Source organism: Daucus carota, chromosome 1 (genome assembly GCF_001625215.2).
Source record: "Daucus carota subsp. sativus chromosome 1, DH1 v3.0, whole genome shotgun sequence".
Taxonomy (NCBI): Eukaryota; Viridiplantae; Streptophyta; class Magnoliopsida; order Apiales; family Apiaceae; genus Daucus; species Daucus carota.
The window spans coordinates 31,350,865-31,373,771 of NC_030381.2; the positions used below are offsets into that span (position 1 = coordinate 31,350,865).

General features: G+C 32.4%; 1 protein-coding gene and 1 long non-coding RNA gene across 6 annotated transcripts; one reads left to right on the forward strand and one right to left on the reverse strand.

Annotated features, from left to right (window-relative positions):
- The first annotated feature begins 2,967 nt into the window (after positions 1-2,967).
- Positions 2,968-5,379, forward strand: LOC108227840 (CDPK-related protein kinase-like). 5 transcript variants are annotated; one of them, XR_010284623.1, is made up of 7 exons: positions 2,968-3,022; positions 3,130-3,234; positions 3,362-3,429; positions 4,143-4,184; positions 4,295-4,403; positions 4,571-4,649; positions 5,061-5,376. XR_010284623.1 is itself a non-coding variant. In XM_064079815.1 (6 exons), exons 1-6 carry the CDS (start codon positions 3,006-3,008, stop codon positions 5,237-5,239), a joined length of 531 nt encoding a protein of 176 aa, XP_063935885.1. In that variant the 5' UTR covers positions 2,974-3,005; the 3' UTR covers positions 5,240-5,373. The 5 variants fall into 5 exon arrangements, 2 of the variants coding, with proteins under 2 accessions (XP_063935885.1, XP_063935887.1); XR_001808116.2 differs by having other exon boundaries at positions 3,362-3,457; positions 5,061-5,374; XR_010284622.1 differs by having other exon boundaries at positions 3,362-4,184; positions 5,061-5,379.
- A 4,048-nt stretch (positions 5,380-9,427) lies between these two features.
- On the reverse strand, positions 9,428-20,237 carry LOC135147119 (uncharacterized). Its single transcript, XR_010284624.1, has 5 exons — positions 19,004-20,237; positions 16,978-17,172; positions 12,619-16,059; positions 10,593-10,787; positions 9,428-9,674 (listed from the first exon to the last, which is right to left on the reverse strand). It is a non-coding gene; the product is annotated as an uncharacterized LOC135147119 (long non-coding RNA).
- Between the last annotated feature and the right edge of the window lie 2,670 nt (positions 20,238-22,907).

Here is a 22,907-nt window from a genome sequence, read left to right on the forward strand (position 1 = left end):
TTGTCTTCATTTTCTTTATTTATTGTTCTAAGTAATGCTATTGTACTTGTATTAAAATGCAAACACCAACTCTTTGTCGGCTTTGCGTGCTAGATAAGGTAAAAGGTAGAGTTGTTGTGGCTAGGGGCACTGTATTCCCATCAAACAATGAAGGGGGTAACATGATTCATAATAATCCAGTTTCCCCTCAAAATGTTAGAGTATATGTTGATGATGTTGTACCAGAATTTCAACTAAATCTCCTTCCAGTGCCTTGTTCTGAACATGAAACGATAGGAAATGCTGAGGGGCAGTTTTGTGCAGTGGCCTAAGGAGCTTGTGATCTTAGGACAGGTTTATAATTTGTACAAGACATTGAAATTTTTTTCGCATTCAATTGCTTTTTTTGTGCTTCTAATTGTGATTTATTAGGATCCCATATCATTGGTGAAGAAAAAAGGTCATGAAAAAAGCCCGAAAAATGTTGTCAAAAGGCTTGAGAGTAAAGGTTCAGTGACTCCAATGAAGAAAGGTATAAAATTCAACTCATAATTGTCGATCCTTAAGGTACTTGCTTGAGAAACCTGGTTCAAAAGGTGCAACCTTTAATTTTCAAGATGAAGGAGCTCCCATATATGTGACATATGAAGATGTTGATCAATTTCTGAAAAAATGTTAGTTAAACATACCCATCTTGGAAATCTTTTCGAAGTAAGAATAGTTCCTTTTTAAAAAATCTGCTATTAAATTGTTTATTACTATGCATGTTTATTGTGATATAGAATATTGCAGGTACATTGCGAAATTGTGCAAAGAGCTGAACGATGATACATTTGCATTTATGTCACCATCTAGACTGGTGATAAATCACAAGCATGAATATAAACGTATGAGGAAGTCATTCAGTATATGACAGAGTTTTTAGTTGCGAACAAAGATAAGCGTTTTATCTTTGCACCGTACATCCAAGAGTAAGAACAAAATTAATTTATTTCTGTCATCTTGTTGAGATAATAATCTATGTATGTTTATCATTTATGTGTGCATTGTTGTAGTGATCATTGGATGTTGCTTATGTTCAGTTTGGAAGAAAGTGTTATTTATGTGTTTGATTCTTTGAGGAGGGAACGAGATATACGGTTGACGAAACCTACACGAACGTAAGTCATATTTTTATTTTAATTTCCATTACTTGATTGGATAAAAAAGATGCGGATTGCGCGCGTACTGACCTAATTCTATTGTACAAGGCATTTAAATTGTATGTACGACAAGGTGGCAGGAAGAATAATAGAAAGGAATTTCTTTGGTATCATACTGATGTTTAGGAAGTAATCTAGTTCATTAATATGATTGTCTTTGTTGACATGATTCCTTCTGATAAATATTTTTAGTTTCTCTTTGTAGTGTCATCAACAAGTAGGAGGCACGGAGTGTTGATTTTTTATAATGAGGTACATGTATGAAATAATCATGCTTTCTCGAAAAAATCCCAACACCAATTGGAAAAAGGTAAGAAAAAATTAGTTAATAAATCTTTCAGGGTCGAATATTTGTCTCAATATATTATCCTGAATATGTTATTTGAAATTGCAAGGGTCTTGGTTCAAGGAGGTATACAAAGAAGGAAATTAATGAGATTCGAGAGTTGTGAGCTGAATTTTTTACTATTAGTTGAGTGCCAATAATCAGGTATGACTTAGATGAATTAATTTATTTTTTTGTTTCCATAACTAACTACGTTACATATGTACTTACTTGTAACCATAGAACTCATTTGTATTCAATTACTCATTTTATGCAGACGGACGCTCTATGAAGGTCACTCCAAGTTCTTAGTGAAATGCACGAGTGAAGAAAGACTCAGATTGATTAGTAGATTTCCTAGACTTTCTTAATATTGATGTGTGGTTTCAAAAAGAATTGTGGATAGTAATATGATTTTATACATTTTAATTGTTGTAATTGATGTAGATTCTTAATTAAATTTGTTTAATTTAGTGTTCTTATCTTTGTGTACTTTCATTTGGATTTCTTTACAAGAATTAAGGATGAGCAGTTTATGAATATATATAATATAATATATCAATTATGGGTATAGAAATAGTATATTTAAGCTACCATTTTCGGGATTGATGTAGGCTGGATTACTCGAGAAGATTTTGTATTCATTTTCAGTTTCAAGAATCATTGGATTCAGTGTGTTAAGCAGTCTGGAAACAATGCCGCTATTTGTTTAGCTCGTTTTATTGTTTATCAACCTGATTGCATTGTGAGTTGAGGATTTGTCCTGACTAGACTTGTTTTAATTTAATGGAACGAATTTGCATTTTGTCAACAAAAAAGAAGGGACTTTAAGCGGCGACATTTTCAAAAAAAACCGACGCAGTAGGATAAACTTTAAGTTATGACATTGCCAAAACACCTGACGCTATAGTATATACTTTAAGCTACGGCTCTCTAACCAGCTGACCCTAGAAGTACACCCTACAGCGTCGGTTGTTTGACCATGTGACATAAAAAGATTAACATTAAGCTACGGCTATTTGACCAACTAACGCGGTATGTTAACCCTTTAGCGTCGGCCGTTTGACTACAGGATCAAAAGAACAACTTTGAGCGTCGGTTAAAGTTTCTTTTGCGTCGCCATTAAACCGATGAATATATACCTTTAACGTCGCCTAATTTGACCGACGCAGTAGGATCAACCTTTAGCGTCGCGTGCATATACTACGCTGAAATGCCGACGCTAAAGGTCCATTCTGTATTTTTATGTGTAGCTATATATTATGTTATTTGACAAGTTATATGTAATTTATTCTTAAAGTAGACATGTAATGTCATCTTCAGTCCACTAAATAATTAGACAGAAATGAATAAAAGATATTCCAAACCTCTCGTTCATTGTGACCATACTTTTAATTTTATAAATATCAAAACTCTTGTCCATGTTGTGACAAAAAACTCTTGTCCACATTTATGTAATATAAATCTATTATATATATAATGCTGCAGCAAGGACTTTGATGAGCCAAAAAATTCAGTATGAAAATACAATTTTGCCTCTTATTTAACAGGATTAATTTACTTTTTAATCCCTTAATAAGCTCACTGCTTATATCCCTGTCTATACTGCCTCTCCATTTTCAGTTACTTGCTGGGGGAATTCGTGCGGACATGCGTCAGATTTGTGGACAAACAGATTTGGTGTGTGGCAGCTGGTATTGGTTTACACGAGCTTCACCCTTTCGTGTTGTAAGTGTTTGCTATTTTTTTGAACTTTCCTTATTTGATTTTGCATCGCTGGTTTACACACGATAGGGAGGAATCTTGAAATTGTGTACGACCTAAATATGCTGTACACTGGCATCTCGTGTTTCAGGTGTTAGGACTCGCTGCTTGCCAAGTAAACTAAAGGGTGTATTCAATATTGAAGAATATGCACCAATAGTTATGTTTTCTCTGTGTTGGTTGCTCGGTTAGTATAAACAATATAATTAGGGCCGCTCCTGTTCTACATAATTGATTTCAATCCCCCCGGACTTGATGTTCGTGGCTCTTTAGTTATATTAGTCAAATTGTTTGCTGTGATATGCTAACTCCTCCAATATTATATTCACTTCCTGGAAATTTAAAGAACATCTTGAGTTCTCAGTTCTTGCAGTTTTGCAAAACCAACCTTTTAACTTGTGGAAGTTGCCTCATTATACACATTTTCTAAAATGTGAATAATACGTATCAAATGATCTTTACAGTAATATACTTGATCAGCTTTACAACCTATGAAGTCCATCGTTTGCCTCCAGTGATGCTCTGTCATATTGTTATTTTGCTCTCTCATATTCTATTCACTTTCTTTCTTATTGTCCCTTTTTGATAAATATCAAGTTCTCTATTCAAGAAACAAGAAATTTAATTGTAGCCGAATAAATAGACACATCATTTCATGCTTGGCAATCGGGATGTTTGACGCTAGGCAGTATTAACAAGAGCTCAAGCTGGAGCTTACATGGTTTAATTAGAGCCTTCTTTTTATTAGAAGTACAACCATATTCTTCCTTTTGTTTTATATTAGGGGCGCTTTTTCTAATTAATATTGGATTTCCTCTGTCAGTATTTATAGTACCGGAAACCGATGCATTTGTTTATTTTTTCCTTAAAAGACTATGTGAAGGTGGAGAATTGCTAGATCTTATTTTGTCAAGGTGATCATTTCAAGAACTGCAAATATATTTGTGTCACCGGTGCTGGTATTTCTTAGTATCAAATGTGATGCTTTCCGGTAGAACTAAACCTTGCCATTGTTTTTCAACAGGGGTAGAGGATATGCAGAGGACGATGCTAAAACCATTATTGTGCAGATACTAGGAGTGGTTGCCTTCTGTCATCTACAAGGTGTTGTGCACCGTGATCTGAAATCGGAGGTATTAGTTTAATACATTGTAGTGTTTTTAAAGTATTAGTTGCTTATATGACTTGGATTCATCTTGTAATTCACTCAAGGTGAAATGCACACAGAAATTCACTTTATCCTCTCTGTTTGTACCCTCAGTCACTCCCAACCAAGCTCCTAACTTAATGAATTGGGCAGAACTTTCTTTTCGCAGCAAGAGACGGGGATGCCCCATTGAAGATCATAGATTTTGGCCTATCTCATTTCAGCAGGCCAGGTATGATTGCTCATATCAAGTTGTCTTCTTGTCTGGTTTATTTTTTTGTAGACCTCATACGACTACTTACCATAGAAGAAATCTCGTTGTAATTTAGTATTTGTTTGTATGTAATATATGTTTGTATATAGTTCCTTAGACTCGCAACCTCCTGGATTGTGTATAGTCTAGTGATACATCCACTGGCCATGGCTTCTGTATCAGCTCTAGCAATCTAGACCTTGGGCTTTAGAGCAAATAAACTTCTAGCTGATTGAGATGCTTTAATTGATAAACTTGGCATAGCTTCACATGCCTATACAAATAAAATTATCTATATTATGCCTCAGTGATTTGCTTTCTGTCTTTTGTAATTAAATTGCGTTTGTATTTCAATTTGAGGCAAACCAATATGATTCTCTTGAAGTGCAGATGAACACCTCAATGATATTGTTGGCAGTGCATACTATGTCGCGCCTGAAGTGCTCCACAGATCATATAGCATTGAAGCTGATATTTGGAGTATAGGTGTCATAGCATATATGCTCTTATGTACCATCTGCCCAGGCAACGAGGCAGGTACTGAGTTGCTGCTTTTTAACTACAGCTGAAATGATGTGGCTTCTCAATCTTCTTCGTGAATATGATGTTTCTTTATTACTGTATGTCATACACCTATTATATACCGTGATAACTTAAATGTCACCCATCTTAGTGTAAATCCTATTTTTCATTCTAGAATGAAACATTTAACACTTTCATCTTATTTTACCAGAGAAATTATTCGTACAAAAACTTTATCTCATCCAGGAGTGGCCCTGATTATAGACGGATAAGACTTGAGCCTAGTGCCCTAATGTTTAAGGCCCTCAAAATTTTGAACCGTTAGTATGTAAATGCATGAATTATACAGAATATATGCAGACCAGGCCCCGAAAACTGATTTTAACTATGACCCTTCAAATCTCTGGCTCTGATTTCAGGGGCATGTTGTAGATGAGAGCTAACTTGGGTCTCTTCTACTATGTTTATCCCCAGTTAGTTAATTACCTCTTGCTATATTAATTTAATAAGTTTCTATCTTTTTTGGAAGTTGACTATAAACTTATATGGAAAGTCATATTGTCTATATATAGTCCCTGTTAGTTTTCAGAACAGAAGAGTCTTGTGCATGAAGTAAAAAATACTGCGACCAAACTGCTCTTCCATGGTTATAGACATCCTCTTTGTTTCTCTTAATTAAGTTATTCTCGTTTTATATAATTTTGTGTTCATAGTTTTGTTCAAATTTCTAATATCTGTTGCGACCAACAACCCAAATAGTCAGTAAGATATTTATAACACCAGGGACCTAGCCAACCAAAGAGACTTACGCTGGAACCACTGAATAGCTGTAAAACACATTTAGCATATTGTCAAAGTGCATGATAAATTACACAAATTTAATAGACAAATTACACAAATTTAATAGACGAGCCTCCTAGATTGAAATCTAATAGACAACAATCTAATAATATAATGGCTAATTGGCTACTTTAGCAAGAAGTTTTTAGCTGCAGCATGAAAGATCCAGGGCCCGCTCTTTGTATAGGCCAGTTAGGCAATTGCCTAAGGCCCCCATGTTCGGCCCCCAAATTTATATTTGTATATATACATGATAGGTATATACATATGCCTATATTATGTAAATAAAAAAATAGAATTAATATCTAAATCTTGTAAAAAAAATTGAACATTATGTATGATCAGTTTTTTTTAAAAAGAATAATAATTAAAATACTAATATTGTTAGTATTAGTCATGTTTTGTTTTTTGTGATAACTTAATAAATACTTGACCGTGAATAATCATTTTATTAGAGATGTAATATGAGGTTAGAGATTTTATTATACTAGCTTATAACTCGTGCAATGGGCGGTTATAATATTTGCTATTACTGACTGACCAAACTTTTAATATTTCGGCTTTAATAATATAGTAAAATAATATTATTGTGAGAATAAAATTATGATATATGTAGCCCGTGTTAATTGTAGAAATTCCGTTTTATTGGTTAAAATATATATAAAAAATAATGTGTTTTAGTTAAAAAGGTGATTATTATGTTTTTCAATGTTATTTTAAATAATGGAGTCTTTTTAGCTATAAAATATAAAAAAAGATAACATATTTTAGTTAAAAAGAATAATTGGTATATAGATAGACCCGTATTTTGGCCCAGGTACCAACTGACCAAACTTTCAATGTTTCAGCTTTAATACTATAGTAAGTATGGATGCGTATATATTTTTTAAGATTTTACTTTAACTTTTGGTATAGTCAGTCTTATATTTGTTTTTATGTTTTGATCGTATATTCGTTTTATATTTTGATTTGTTTATATATTTTTTAAAACCCACTAATTTTGTTTGAAACCCACTAATTATTAAAGTCCGTATCAAAACCCGTGTACCGACCGACCAAACTTTTAATGTTTCGACTTTAATAGTATAATATAGAAGTATAGATTTTTAGTTATAAAATATAAAAAAAGATAACATATTTTAGTTAAAAAGAATAATTGGTATATAGATAGCCCGTATTTTGGCCTAGATACTGATTGACCAAACTTTCAATGTTTCGGCTTTAATAGTATAGTATGGATGCTTATATATATTTTAAGCTTTGACTTTAATTTTCGATATAGTCAAATAAGTCTGATATATGTTTTATGTTTTGATCGTATATTTGTTTTATATTTTGATTTGTTTATATTTTGTTTGAAACCCACCAACTTTGTTTGAAGCCCACTAATTGTAAAAATCCGTATAAGAGCCCGCATACTGACCAACCAAACTTTTAATCTTTCGGCCCTTTAATTATAAAAGTCCGTATAAAAGCCCGCGTACCGACCGACCAAACTTTTAATGTTTCGGCTTTAATAGTACTAGCTTATAGCCCGTGCAAGGCACGGGAGCTTTTTAATTATTTATAAACTTTTTAAATATATTTTAAATGGTGTGAAGAAATTTAATATATAAATAATAAATTAAAATTTTCAATAAAATAAAATTCGAAATTATAATTTGTTTGTAAGTTAGAACTGTGATAAATACACACAGCCATTAATGACTTCAAATAAACTATTGTAATGAAGCCATTCCTTTTCTCGTATGTACCCTGCCAAAGTATTAAATTCTTTCTATCAAATTTTAATATATTTTGAGTGGAATACGTTATTGCCAACTCTTATTAGATTATATTTATAAATGTATTTTATATTAGAACTATTATAGTGTGATTTAAATAGCCGTTGGTTTAGCCGGTTAAAGAGATGACATCTATCCCCTTGGTCACAGGTTCGACTCCCAAAGTGTGGTGTGGATTAGAGCCTAGCGCTATTGCGTGAGCTCGTGGCCAAAGTGTGGATTAGAGCCTAGCGCTATTGCGTGAGCTCGTGGGTTAGTGTGCACCCGAAGGGTAGGGGCTGCGGATTCCTAGGTTAAAAAAAGAAAAGAAATATAATGTGATTTAAATATTTTTCAAAAAAATTATATGGTTCTAAATTAAAATTGATAAACATATTTTTTTTTTTTTGAATTAAGAAAAAGAATCATAAACATGCAATAAGAAGGTAGAATCTATTTTGGATTAGGAAAAAGTTTTTGTATTTGCTAATCACATAAATCCGGCTTATTAATTTTAAAATATATTATCAAAAAAATTGTGACGGTGAGATTTATATGATTCTACGAATAAAACTGGTAAGAAATATTTATTTGGGATTAAAAAAATCATATACACATGAAAGACAGAATTTGTTTTGGATTCAGAAAAGGAATTATAAACATGCAAGGTGATATCAGTTGCCTTGTAGAACAGAATTTAATTTTCCAATCTAACGGTGCTTATTTGTTCAATATAAGATCTAACGGATGATAAGTTTTTGGACCAGAGGACCATGCGACCAAATTATCTCCCTTATGCTTATTATATATAAGTATATAATAGTATAGATATAACTTATCAGTTCTTCCTTTCATTTATTTTTAAATTTTGATTTTAATAACACAATTATTTTCGCTATAATATCAAATAATATACGGCTATCGATATATGTAAGTTATTTATGTAATGCACACATTACATTACATGATAATATTAATTTATAACGTTATTGTAACTTTTTATCTATGGGTCATCTAAAATCTAAGTAATTAATATATAATTTAAACACCAACTCTACTTTATACATTCTCCGTCCATTTTTAAAAAAAAATATTACTTCTAGACTTTATCTTGTAATATTTAAATATTACAAAAAAAATATTATATTATTAATATTATATTTGAGTTTTTTTTTAAATTAGGCCTCATTTTGAGATTCGCTAAGGCCCCAAAATTTCTTGAGCCGGCCTGGAAAGATTATATACAGTTCTTGATGCAGGACAAGGGTAGAAAGGGGGTAAAAAGAGGAGTTAATACCGAAACATGTGATAAAAATTTAAAGCTAATTTTCAACACATGGCCTATATAAGAATAAAAACGAATTTACTTCAAACTCATCACAAAGTATCATTATCTCTACTAAATTATATTACCAAATTCAAAACAAAGAACATATATACTGTGACAGCCCGAGAATCCCGGGGTCTGGATTCTGACGTCACCACACAAAATCATTCTAAAACACTTTTGAAAACCTGTATTTTTGAAAAAGGTAATAAAATCAAAGGATTTAAAACTTGAAGACTTTAATAAAAGATTTAAAAGAAAACACTTTAACCCCCTAAAAACAGGATCGCATCCAGGTCACAGTATTGAAATTAGAATCAACCACTATGAATAAACAATGTCTTACAACCTCAGATCATCTTCGATGAGAAGAATCACTGCCAATCTATTTAAATTATGATTACAACTGAATCTCAACAATTCTATCTAGAACCAACCTTGACAATCTCCATGGACATTCCACTTGTCCTCTGGATATTCTATAACTCTGACTCCTCGCTTAGCCTTAGCCATACTCGCAACCTCAATCAAGCAATTCATCTCTAAGCTTTTCTGAAATGGTTAAAAAGGAATAGCAAGGGTGAGCAACAATGCTCAGCAAGTGTATATAAGCAACAATAGTCCTGAAATATCTTATCAGGGTTCACAAGTTCAGGATATGTAATTGAAAACTTCACAATTCTTATCAGCAATTGAAATCAGAATTCAAACTTACAGAAGAATTGTCGAATTGGATTCATCACATTTTTACTTAAAAACCAAAGGTTAGGCTGCTGATCAGTCACGCACTAACCCCGAACATGGCACACAGCCCTGTTCTCTATACTGGATCCAAGGCACACATTGGCCTATAATTGACCACGAATCTGGTCTGACCACGAATCTGGTCCACATATTTTATAAAAACTAATCCAATTCTAACAATTTAAATCAATAGACAATTTAATCAACAGAACAGAATCATAATCTTTATCAACAACAGAAATATTCCAAATCAACTTTTGAGGATCAACATTTCATAAACCACAGTCTGTCTTTTGATAAATCATAGTTCAGGAAATTCCTAACTATTCAGTATCCTCCATTATCGGCTAAGCAACTGAATTTAGCCTGCTAAACCAGCATGACAATGGCGGGTTGAATAATCAAGAAGATCCCAACTCATTCTAGGTTCTAACTATCACTGAGCAACCCATGCTTCAATGACGGTCTGAACTTCGAACTAATTTGTAAAGCTGACATTTTTAAAATCTTGAGGATTGGAAAGAATGGATCAGAATACTTGTAATAGAAATTGAGAGTATTTAGGTGTCTGGCTTTTCAAAACTCGGAAGAAGAAAACAATCATGGGTTTCATTCTCAGAAGTAAGGGTTTATTTAAGAAGGGTCTCAGTATAAACAATATCATAATCTTGACAGAATAATCAGAACATGCAATATGTATAGGAGGAAGGATTTAGGAAAACTTGCCTTAAATCCGATTCCAGTCTCATATCTCAATCTCATCTTTCCACTTTCACACTGTATGCATATCATAGTCTCTAGACCATCTTTGGCTATACTCTATTCGCCACACTGCTTCGTTTACTCGATTCGTTCCTTATTCGCTTTGTAACATCGTTTGACCTTCTGAACGTCTTCGATCGTATCCGTCTCGTCCAAACCCTTTACGAGAATAAGATACTACCATTATCACTAAATAATCTATTGATTCTTATCTCTACTTATCAACTCAGTAGCATAACCTATCGCATACACATATCACGTATATCGATACCCACTTATATAATTCTTTAAACTCATCAAATATCACTTAACACATAATCATGCTTTGACTCTACCATATAGTCTAATCATATTTCACATAACATATTATCAATTAAATATCATATAAATCTTATCGAAAATCCGACATCGTCTCGTCTATTTATTAGACTATCCACCTGTTATCCTATCTCAATCAACAATCAACCAACCAAATCCAATCACTATAATCCATATGCTTTTATCCGACATCTATCAAGACACGACACTATGTCATTTAATCATTTATCACATGTATGTAATACTAGAACAATCCGATAGTCCATGCAATTATCATTTAATAGCAATTAGATCACATATAATCATATTCTATACATTTAACAACAATTATTCACATTCTATACTCCACCATATTATTATGTCACATTAAAATAGACTTTATAAGCTTTAACCTCTTTTTCGTTTCACTCGATTCTGAATTACTGATCAAAAGTTATGCTGAAAACCGTTTCCGACTCCACTTTCGACACATGTAATACAGCACACCGATAACAGACAACATATACACATTAGGTCTCCCCTCCCAATTGATGCCAAATCAAGTTTTAGGTTAAAAATGATTTTTCAGGAATTTTCTGGAATTTCTAGACATTTTTCGGATTTTAAACGGGTAAAAGAATTCATTTTTGAGTAAATAATCAAGTCCGATTGCTCAAGATCGGATCCCAAAATCATTTGAAATCAATTAACGAGCCTCGAACATATTTTAGAAAAATAATTCAAAGCTCGAAACTATTTTTCGGAATTTTTAAATCAAAAGGAGCAATTAAATCTAATTAATCAATCAATTAAAATCAATTAATAATTAACTAAATTAATTAATCAATTAATATTTAAATTAATTGACCAATTAAAATAATTAATTACTAATTAAAATTAATTTAGAAACTAATTTAGATTTATTTTTGAATAAATAAATAATTAAAAACTATTTTTGGAATTTAAAATAATTAAATAAAACAATTTTAGAAAATTAAATCAAAAGGTTTATTTTGTAAACTTTTGAAAGTTTTCGGTCAGGGTTTAAAGTGTAACTTGCAGAAGTTTCAGGGGGTAATCTGTCAGAACGCAAACCCCGGTGCAGAAACTTCACCACCTTCATAACTTCGGTGACCAAACAGCAAAAAGCCGCCGGCCACCTACTAATTCGCCGGAAAACTCGTTCCCGGCCTCCCCGAGCTCCCACAAACTCCAGATTTGCAAAGCACGCTACCAGGAACCTGTACATGGGTTCATATCGACCAGAAACCAATCCAATCAGCCGGAAATTTCCAGCAAAAACTTGCCGCCGGCGAGTCTTATTTTCCCCGATTAGCTCTAAATCGAGCTCGTCCACGCTCAATATTTACATACGCATATTCCACACATCAATACACACACAGTGGTAACCTCTGATTTTGCCCAGAATCAACGGTTTGTAAATTCCCAATTTTCAATTGAAAATGTTCAAGAACACTCAAGAACATTCAAGAACACATCTCAAGAATCAAACCCTTATTTCTATATGTTACGGAAGTCAAAAATCGACATATCATATATGAAAACGAATGGCAGGAGATGCTCTACAACATGGATTCATCAAATCACATAAACAAGATCATCTACGAAAAATCATTATTTTAAATCATTTAATTCGAATTTTGCAAAAATCAAAACAATTAATCCGTTATACCTGCACACGTTTTGATGATTAAACTATATTCTACGCATCGAGAGCTTCGTTTTGACTATTTATACGCCTCCATCGGATTCCAATAACGCCTTCAAATCCTCGTTTGAATATGAAGAACACGAAGAACACCCGTTCGTCTTCTCTCGGTATTCGTGCAGAGAAACTGACGAAATGATTGTACGTGCGAAATAAACTGGTAAAGGATATTTATAGAAGAAGATAAGAGAATATTCCTTGAATATGCTTTGGAATATTCCTTGAATATGCTTTGGAATATTCCTGGAATATACTTCACGCATTACGAGACAACCAGATAATTATTAACTTTAAAAAAAATATTAATAAAACCGTATCGGATCATTTACGGGACAAACCGTACTCCAGATTGAAAAAGTTAAAACACGAGAAATGCCCAGAATGTCCCAAATAGCTTAATGGCGAAATTTTCCCGAACGCCCGCGGGGTTGAAAATATTAAATAACTATTTTAATATAATTAATAATTAAACGAAATTAAATCCATAAATCGATTATAAAATCACGTAGCAATCCAAAAATCGATATGAACATATCTAAATAAACTATATTTTATCCTGATCATATAAAAATTTGAAATATCTCAAATCCGAAAACATATGAGTAGCCAGTTCAATAAACCAGATAACACAAGCCTCACAACAATTCATATAAATATCACATATTATTCATAAATTAACAGGAAAATACCCAAATGTTCCATATTTTATTCTGAGAATATGAAAATTGAAAACTCGTGATTGCAACATATATAAGCAATCAAAATAGAAAACCAGTTATCAACTAATTTACCAAATACTCAAATAATATTCGTAAACAACCATAACTGGTTACACGACCATTACACACGTAGCACTTAATCATGTAATACATGTATTCACATATCAACCATCTAACTTTTACATAACAAATCTCTGTATTTTTAGAAATAATATTTGAAATGAGTTTTGAAAGGATATTCATATATTCGTATATAAATCATTTGAAAATATCTAAATAAAATATGACTCATTCTGATAATACCAATAATTAAACTCACAGTTCTGGCACGTATAAATAACAATTACAGAAAATCAATTTACACTAAAATTCATCCAATATTCACATTTAATTATCATAACTAATTAAACTCACAATTCACATGCAGCATTTAGCCATGTAACAATTATACTCACATAGCAATCTTTTAAATCTTTAAAATCAATTATATAAAATATAATTTTGAAAAGACAACCATGTATTGATACTACAATAACCCGGAATATAAAATTTTGAAAACATCTTAAACTGGAATAAAATATTAACCTTTATTCCTTCTTTCTAAGAAAATAACTTTCATAACGATAAATAATTTTTTTGAAAAATCCGGGTCGCTAAAATAAACGAAATCACAACAGAAGAATGCATCTTCCGTCTTTAACCTTATAATTCACATCACAATTATACTCATATTACACAGACCGTTCATCTTATCAGAAGAAATCAATTAAAGCCAATAGTAATATTCAAAAATTTATTTCTATATTAATAAACTAATTCTGAAAATCTGGGATGTTACATTCTACCCTCCTTATAAGGATTCTGTCCTCAGAATCCGCGAAGAGAACGAAAATGTACATCCTTCGTACTATCATCCTCCCACCTTCGTTCGACCTTGGCATACCTTTGACTTTGAAACAAATAAGAGTATTAAAACTTTCACCATTACAGAGCTCAGTTCTTAGAATCACTCTTTAAGAACTTAGAATGGAACAAAATGTTTTCAAAATAGGTCATGTTTGAATAAGAGAGTGACTGAGAGATCAATATGATCAAACGAACTTAGTGTTGCGTGCCCATATTAGACACTACTAAAGGTTGTTAACCTTCTTGTAAGTACAACACACACAAGTGATGGCGTCCCATCCAACTCTTATCACACAGACAGGTATACCTTGTGTCCCCTATACATAGGGTTGTTCATCCCAATCATATGGAAGAAATACCAAGGAATCTCAAAGACTGCCAAAGAATATCAAGAGATATCAAGGTATATCAAAGAATATCAAGGAATATCAAGAAATATCATTGTCTTCTCACAATAACCTTTATCACACACCAAGAATCAATACCAATATCAATAATCAATACCAATGTTTTCTCGTCATTCGAGAAATAAGAAATCTCATTTATCAAAACTTTTGTAGAAAAGGTATTCTAATAAGGACTTAATGATGATGAGAAGAATTAAAATAAGTTTTTATTGAAGAAAGATATTGCCAAGGTCTTCTCAAATTCTTGCTCTGCTCCCATAAGCCGTTGTTCAAGGTATGTCCTCTTCTCGACGTTCTCGCTCGTGATAGCTTCGTAAGATCCCTTGTAGACATTATCGTTCGCAATGAAGTTGGCTCATCTTGATATCAGAAGAAATCCCGGTTAGCTTGAAGCGTCGTCGTTAAGACTAACGTTCTATCTCACTCACAATATTACTTCTGATAACTAGACTCAATTCCACATACTCTCTATCATTCACATCACATCTATCTACAAAACTCTCTTTCTAATTCACAATATCTCATATTCAACACCCATTCTTCTACATCTCAATTCAAACGATAAACCACTTTCAAATATGTAACATGGTCAGAATACTCCAAACCATGCATCTTTATCATTCTTAACTTAATCATTCATTATTAATACTCTTTTGACTAGGTCTGACTCTGACCCTTATCACAATTCACTATCTTAATCAGTCCCCATACTAGAAACCAAGTGTCTAGACTTAGGAACCATGATCCATCTAAACATGTACCCTCAACTTAATTTAACTATCTAGATTCTATTCCGATTACCTCTCTAGACTATCCCCAGACAGTCTCACAATACCTCTATATGAGGTCACTGAACACTTCTTCTCTATAAAACTTATAACCATAATCTATATTCTAATTTCAATAACTTATAACCTGTTGCTCTGATACCAACTGTGACAGCCCGAGAATCCGGGGGTCTGGATTCTGACGTCACCACACAAAATCATTCTAAAACACTTTTGAAAACCTGTATTTTTGAAAAAGGTAATAAAATCAAAGGATTTAAAACTTGAAGACTTTAATAAAAGATTTAAAAGAAAACACTTTAACCCCCTAAAAACAGGATCGCATCCAGGTCACAGTATTGAAATTAGAATCAACCACTATGAATAAACAATGTCTTACAACCTCAGATCATCTTCGATGAGAAGAATCACTGCCAATCTATTTAAATTATGATTACAACTGAATCTCAACAATTCTATCTAGAACCAACCTTGACAATCTCCATGGACATTCCACTTGTCCTCTGGATATTCTATAACTCTGACTCCTCGCTTAGCCTTAGCCATACTCGCAACCTCAATCAAGCAATTCATCTCTAAGCTTTTCTGAAATGGTTAAAAAGGAATAGCAAGGGTGAGCAACAATGCTCAGCAAGTGTATATAAGCAACAATAGTCCTGAAATATCTTATCAGGGTTCACAAGTTCAGGATATGTAATTGAAAACTTCACAATTCTTATCAGCAATTGAAATCAGAATTCAAACTTACAGAAGAATTGTCGAATTGGATTCATCACATTTTTACTTAAAAACCAAAGGTTAGGCTGCTGATCAGTCACGCACTAACCCCGAACATGGCACACAGCCCTGTTCTCTATACTGGATCCAAGGCACACATTGGCCTATAATTGACCACGAATCTGGTCTGACCACGAATCTGGTCCACATATTTTATAAAAACTAATCCAATTCTAACAATTTAAATCAATAGACAATTTAATCAACAGAACAGAATCATAATCTTTATCAACAACAGAAATATTCCAAATCAACTTTTGAGGATCAACATTTCATAAACCACAGTCTGTCTTTTGATAAATCATAGTTCAGGAAATTCCTAACTATTCAGTATCCTCCATTATCGGCTAAGCAACTGAATTTAGCCTGCTAAACCAGCATGACAATGGCGGGTTGAATAATCAAGAAGATCCCAACTCATTCTAGGTTCTAACTATCACTGAGCAACCCATGCTTCAATGACGGTCTGAACTTCGAACTAATTTGTAAAGCTGACATTTTTAAAATCTTGAGGATTGGAAAGAATGGATCAGAATACTTGTAATAGAAATTGAGAGTATTTAGGTGTCTGGCTTTTCAAAACTCGGAAGAAGAAAACAATCATGGGTTTCATTCTCAGAAGTAAGGGTTTATTTAAGAAGGGTCTCAGTATAAACAATATCATAATCTTGACAGAATAATCAGAACATGCAATATGTATAGGAGGAAGGATTTAGGAAAACTTGCCTTAAATCCGATTCCAGTCTCATATCTCAATCTCATCTTTCCACTTTCACACTGTATGCATATCATAGTCTCTAGACCATCTTTGGCTATACTCTATTCGCCACACTGCTTCGTTTACTCGATTCGTTCCTTATTCGCTTTGTAACATCGTTTGACCTTCTGAACGTCTTCGATCGTATCCGTCTCGTCCAAACCCTTTACGAGAATAAGATACTACCATTATCACTAAATAATCTATTGATTCTTATCTCTACTTATCAACTCAGTAGCATAACCTATCGCATACACATATCACGTATATCGATACCCACTTATATAATTCTTTAAACTCATCAAATATCACTTAACACATAATCATGCTTTGACTCTACCATATAGTCTAATCATATTTCACATAACATATTATCAATTAAATATCATATAAATCTTATCGAAAATCCGACATCGTCTCGTCTATTTATTAGACTATCCACCTGTTATCCTATCTCAATCAACAATCAACCAACCAAATCCAATCACTATAATCCATATGCTTTTATCCGACATCTATCAAGACACGACACTATGTCATTTAATCATTTATCACATGTATGTAATACTAGAACAATCCGATAGTCCATGCAATTATCATTTAATAGCAATTAGATCACATATAATCATATTCTATACATTTAACAACAATTATTCACATTCTATACTCCACCATATTATTATGTCACATTAAAATAGACTTTATAAGCTTTAACCTCTTTTTCGTTTCACTCGATTCTGAATTACTGATCAAAAGTTATGCTGAAAACCGTTTCCGACTCCACTTTCGACACATGTAATACAGCACACCGATAACAGACAACATATACACATTAGGTCTCCCCTCCCAATTGATGCCAAATCAAGTTTTAGGTTAAAAATGATTTTTCAGGAATTTTCTGGAATTTCTAGACATTTTTCGGATTTTAAACGGGTAAAAGAATTCATTTTTGAGTAAATAATCAAGTCCGATTGCTCAAGATCGGATCCCAAAATCATTTGAAATCAATTAACGAGCCTCGAACATATTTTAGAAAAATAATTCAAAGCTCGAAACTATTTTTCGGAATTTTTAAATCAAAAGGAGCAATTAAATCTAATTAATCAATCAATTAAAATCAATTAATAATTAACTAAATTAATTAATCAATTAATATTTAAATTAATTGACCAATTAAAATAATTAATTACTAATTAAAATTAATTTAGAAACTAATTTAGATTTATTTTTGAATAAATAAATAATTAAAAACTATTTTTGGAATTTAAAATAATTAAATAAAACAATTTTAGAAAATTAAATCAAAAGGTTTATTTTGTAAACTTTTGAAAGTTTTCGGTCAGGGTTTAAAGTGTAACTTGCAGAAGTTTCAGGGGGTAATCTGTCAGAACGCAAACCCCGGTGCAGAAACTTCACCACCTTCATAACTTCGGTGACCAAACAGCAAAAAGCCGCCGGCCACCTACTAATTCGCCGGAAAACTCGTTCCCGGCCTCCCCGAGCTCCCACAAACTCCAGATTTGCAAAGCACGCTACCAGGAACCTGTACATGGGTTCATATCGACCAGAAACCAATCCAATCAGCCGGAAAGTTCCAGCAAAAACTTGCCGCCGGCGAGTCTTATTTTCCCCGATTAGCTCTAAATCGAGCTCGTCCACGCTCAATATTTACATACGCATATTCCACACATCAATACACACACAGTGGTAACCTCTGATTTTGCCCAGAATCAACGGTTTGTAAATTCCCAATTTTCAATTGAAAATGTTCAAGAACACTCAAGAACATTCAAGAACACATCTCAAGAATCAAACCCTTATTTCTATATGTTACGGAAGTCAAAAATCGACATATCATATATGAAAACGAATGGCAGGAGATGCTCTACAACATGGATTCATCAAATCACATAAACAAGATCATCTACGAAAAATCATTATTTTAAATCATTTAATTCGAATTTTGCAAAAATCAAAACAATTAATCCGTTATACCTGCACACGTTTTGATGATTAAACTATATTCTACGCATCGAGAGCTTCGTTTTGACTATTTATACGCCTCCATCGGATTCCAATAACGCCTTCAAATCCTCGTTTGAATATGAAGAACACGAAGAACACCCGTTCGTCTTCTCTCGGTATTCGTGCAGAGAAACTGACGAAATGATTGTACGTGCGAAATAAACTGGTAAAGGATATTTATAGAAGAAGATAAGAGAATATTCCTTGAATATGCTTTGGAATATTCCTTGAATATGCTTTGGAATATTCCTGGAATATACTTCACGCATTACGAGACAACCAGATAATTATTAACTTTAAAAAAAATATTAATAAAACCGTATCGGATCATTTACGGGACAAACCGTACTCCAGATTGAAAAAGTTAAAACACGAGAAATGCCCAGAATGTCCCAAATAGCTTAATGGCGAAATTTTCCCGAACGCCCGCGGGGTTGAAAATATTAAATAACTATTTTAATATAATTAATAATTAAACGAAATTAAATCCATAAATCGATTATAAAATCACGTAGCAATCCAAAAATCGATATGAACATATCTAAATAAACTATATTTTATCCTGATCATATAAAAATTTGAAATATCTCAAATCCGAAAACATATGAGTAGCCAGTTCAATAAACCAGATAACACAAGCCTCACAACAATTCATATAAATATCACATATTATTCATAAATTAACAGGAAAATACCCAAATGTTCCATATTTTATTCTGAGAATATGAAAATTGAAAACTCGTGATTGCAACATATATAAGCAATCAAAATAGAAAACCAGTTATCAACTAATTTACCAAATACTCAAATAATATTCGTAAACAACCATAACTGGTTACACGACCATTACACACGTAGCACTTAATCATGTAATACATGTATTCACATATCAACCATCTAACTTTTACATAACAAATCTCTGTATTTTTAGAAATAATATTTGAAATGAGTTTTGAAAGGATATTCATATATTCGTATATAAATCATTTGAAAATATCTAAATAAAATATGACTCATTCTGATAATACCAATAATTAAACTCACAGTTCTGGCACGTATAAATAACAATTACAGAAAATCAATTTACACTAAAATTCATCCAATATTCACATTTAATTATCATAACTAATTAAACTCACAATTCACATGCAGCATTTAGCCATGTAACAATTATACTCACATAGCAATCTTTTAAATCTTTAAAATCAATTATATAAAATATAATTTTGAAAAGACAACCCTGTATTGATACTACAATAACCCGGAATATAAAATTTTGAAAACATCTTAAACTGGAATAAAATATTAACCTTTATTCCTTCTTTCTAAGAAAATAACTTTCATAACGATAAATAATTTTTTTGAAAAATCCGGGTCGCTAAAATAAACGAAATCACAACAGAAGAATGCATCTTCCGTCTTTAACCTTATAATTCACATCACAATTATACTCATATTACACAGACCGTTCATCTTATCAGAAGAAATCAATTAAAGCCAATAGTAATATTCAAAAATTTATTTCTATATTAATAAACTAATTCTGAAAATCTGGGATGTTACATATACCTCACACTCGGGCAATTCTTGAACTAAAGATTCCTTAACTGGATCGAAATTGGCCGGACCCAATGCAACTAGGGAAGTGGTGGCAGATTGTTCAATGTTTGTTCGAATCTTGATATATGTGGTCTTTATTTTCGGTTTCAAAACAGTACTGTTATCATTCTCACAATTCAAAATTTTAGGATTAGATCCAGAAATTGACACGGGCTGGGACCTGCAAGCATGGAAGTGTCATTCAAAAATCTTACATACTCTTATCTTTTCTTACAAAAACATTTGTCTGTTAACAATAAATTTGCAATTATCTTACAAAATTCATCACATAGATTTAAAAGAACAATATATTAGCAAGTCCACAAAAGCTCTTGCTTCTAACATATAAGTTGCTAGAGTTTTAGATAGTATATTAGGATTTGGAGTACTTTAGTGTAAGGTGTTTAGTTGAAGCATAAAATCAGATATAGTTCTTGATGCAGGACAATGGTAGAATTGTGAACTTTAGCCAACATGTATTTGATTCCCTAACAAGAAGAATACATCTGTTTCTTTTCTGTATAATTATTTTTTACATTTCATATTTTATAAACTACTATATTCCCTTTAAGCTAATTTATACTCTTTTATATATAAATCAGTCGGGTTCCTCATGGTTCTGTAGTTGGTGCACAAGTAATATAATATAAATCTTCTTTGTGAGGGATTCATCGAATAAATATAACAAAGCCGAAGAGTAAATCATATATTGTAGTTAAAGACAACTCGAGATATATGTTATGATTAGTAAAGAAATAATGTGATGTAATGGTTTGAGATCTCAGAAAATTAGGTAAGTTATCTTGCCAAAAAGACTATGCAAACATGGTATTACAATATATAAAATTATATTACATAAATAAAAAACTTTTTTCCCAATGTAATTTCAGCAAGTTCCGTATTTTAGGCAAAAAACTTAAGGATGTTGTTATTGTTTCATTAAGATGCAGATGCATGAAGGTCAAGGATTCTAAACAGGCTAATTTGAGTTGGGTGCAGCTGGAAAGATATTAATATGTTGTGATTAATAATGCACTTGGAGTCTCTTGATCAGTTTAATTTCCGCTAAAACATCATTTGTTCTCCGCTAATATTTTTTGGGGGCATCATCATTAATAACTGGTTTCCATTTGATAGATTGACAGTTATTTATAATATTTTTCTTTGTTAGATACTTGATAGATTTTAACATTGTGGCGAATAGCGAGCCACAAGAAAGTGCAATAGTATATAAACGACCTTGGAGGGTTTAAAGCTTGTATCAGTCCATAACTCATGGCTAATTCCATATTGACTGAATATGAACTCATATACTCTCATCTTTTTTGCCTCATATAAAACGAGGTTCACCTGATCATTTTGGTCGCTAAAATTTTAACTATCTCTGATCACGCATGCTCCTAGATTTTACCAATGTTAGGAATCAATAATTTTTGATGATAACATAAACACTTTGTAACATGTTTTTATTTAGAATCTTTATCAAAATTTCAGTTGTAATTGTTATACTTCTTGTCTTTGAGAATTATCAACGGATGGATAGAATATGATGGCTAAGTGTAAATATCCAATGCCATGTAATTTTATCTAAGTGAAGGATATTCAACTGATGAGATGTAACTATTCAACTGATGAAGACTGGGTCATGTTTCAACTGATGAAAAACCAAGCATTCAACTGAAGACAAAGTATTCAACTGATGATGCTAAGGAATTCAACTGATGAGACTGGAACAGCATTCAACTAATGAAGTCTGTAATTCGTTCAACTGATAAAAGAGCATTCAACTGATGAAGTCAAGAGCAGTTGAAAGTAACCAGAGCTTTCAACTGATGAAGCAAAGAGCAGTTGAAAGTGACTAGAGCTTAAGCCTGACAAATCACATGGATCGAATTACACTAAAATAGACATGGAAGCCTGATTAGGAAAATAAAGAAGAAGCAGAAACATTCTTATCTCATGCAATGCAATCTGGATCAAATCAAGATGATGGTCAAAGATGAAGACATCTCAGAAAGCATGCATAAGACAAAGATGTGCAGTATTGTTTAGATTAGAGTGCAATTTGTATTCTAGTTAAAAGCTTTGTAAAACTTGGAGTATATAACCTAGTTAGTAGCATCAGTTGAAAGTGTTCGAAAACTTGAGAGAAAATCTGAGAGTTAGAAACTATTCAAGTGATGAACCTGCAGTTGTGCGAATTGTAATCAATCCACAGATTCTTCAATATAAAATCTCACGGGTGGATCATTCAATCCACCCGTATTTTTAATAC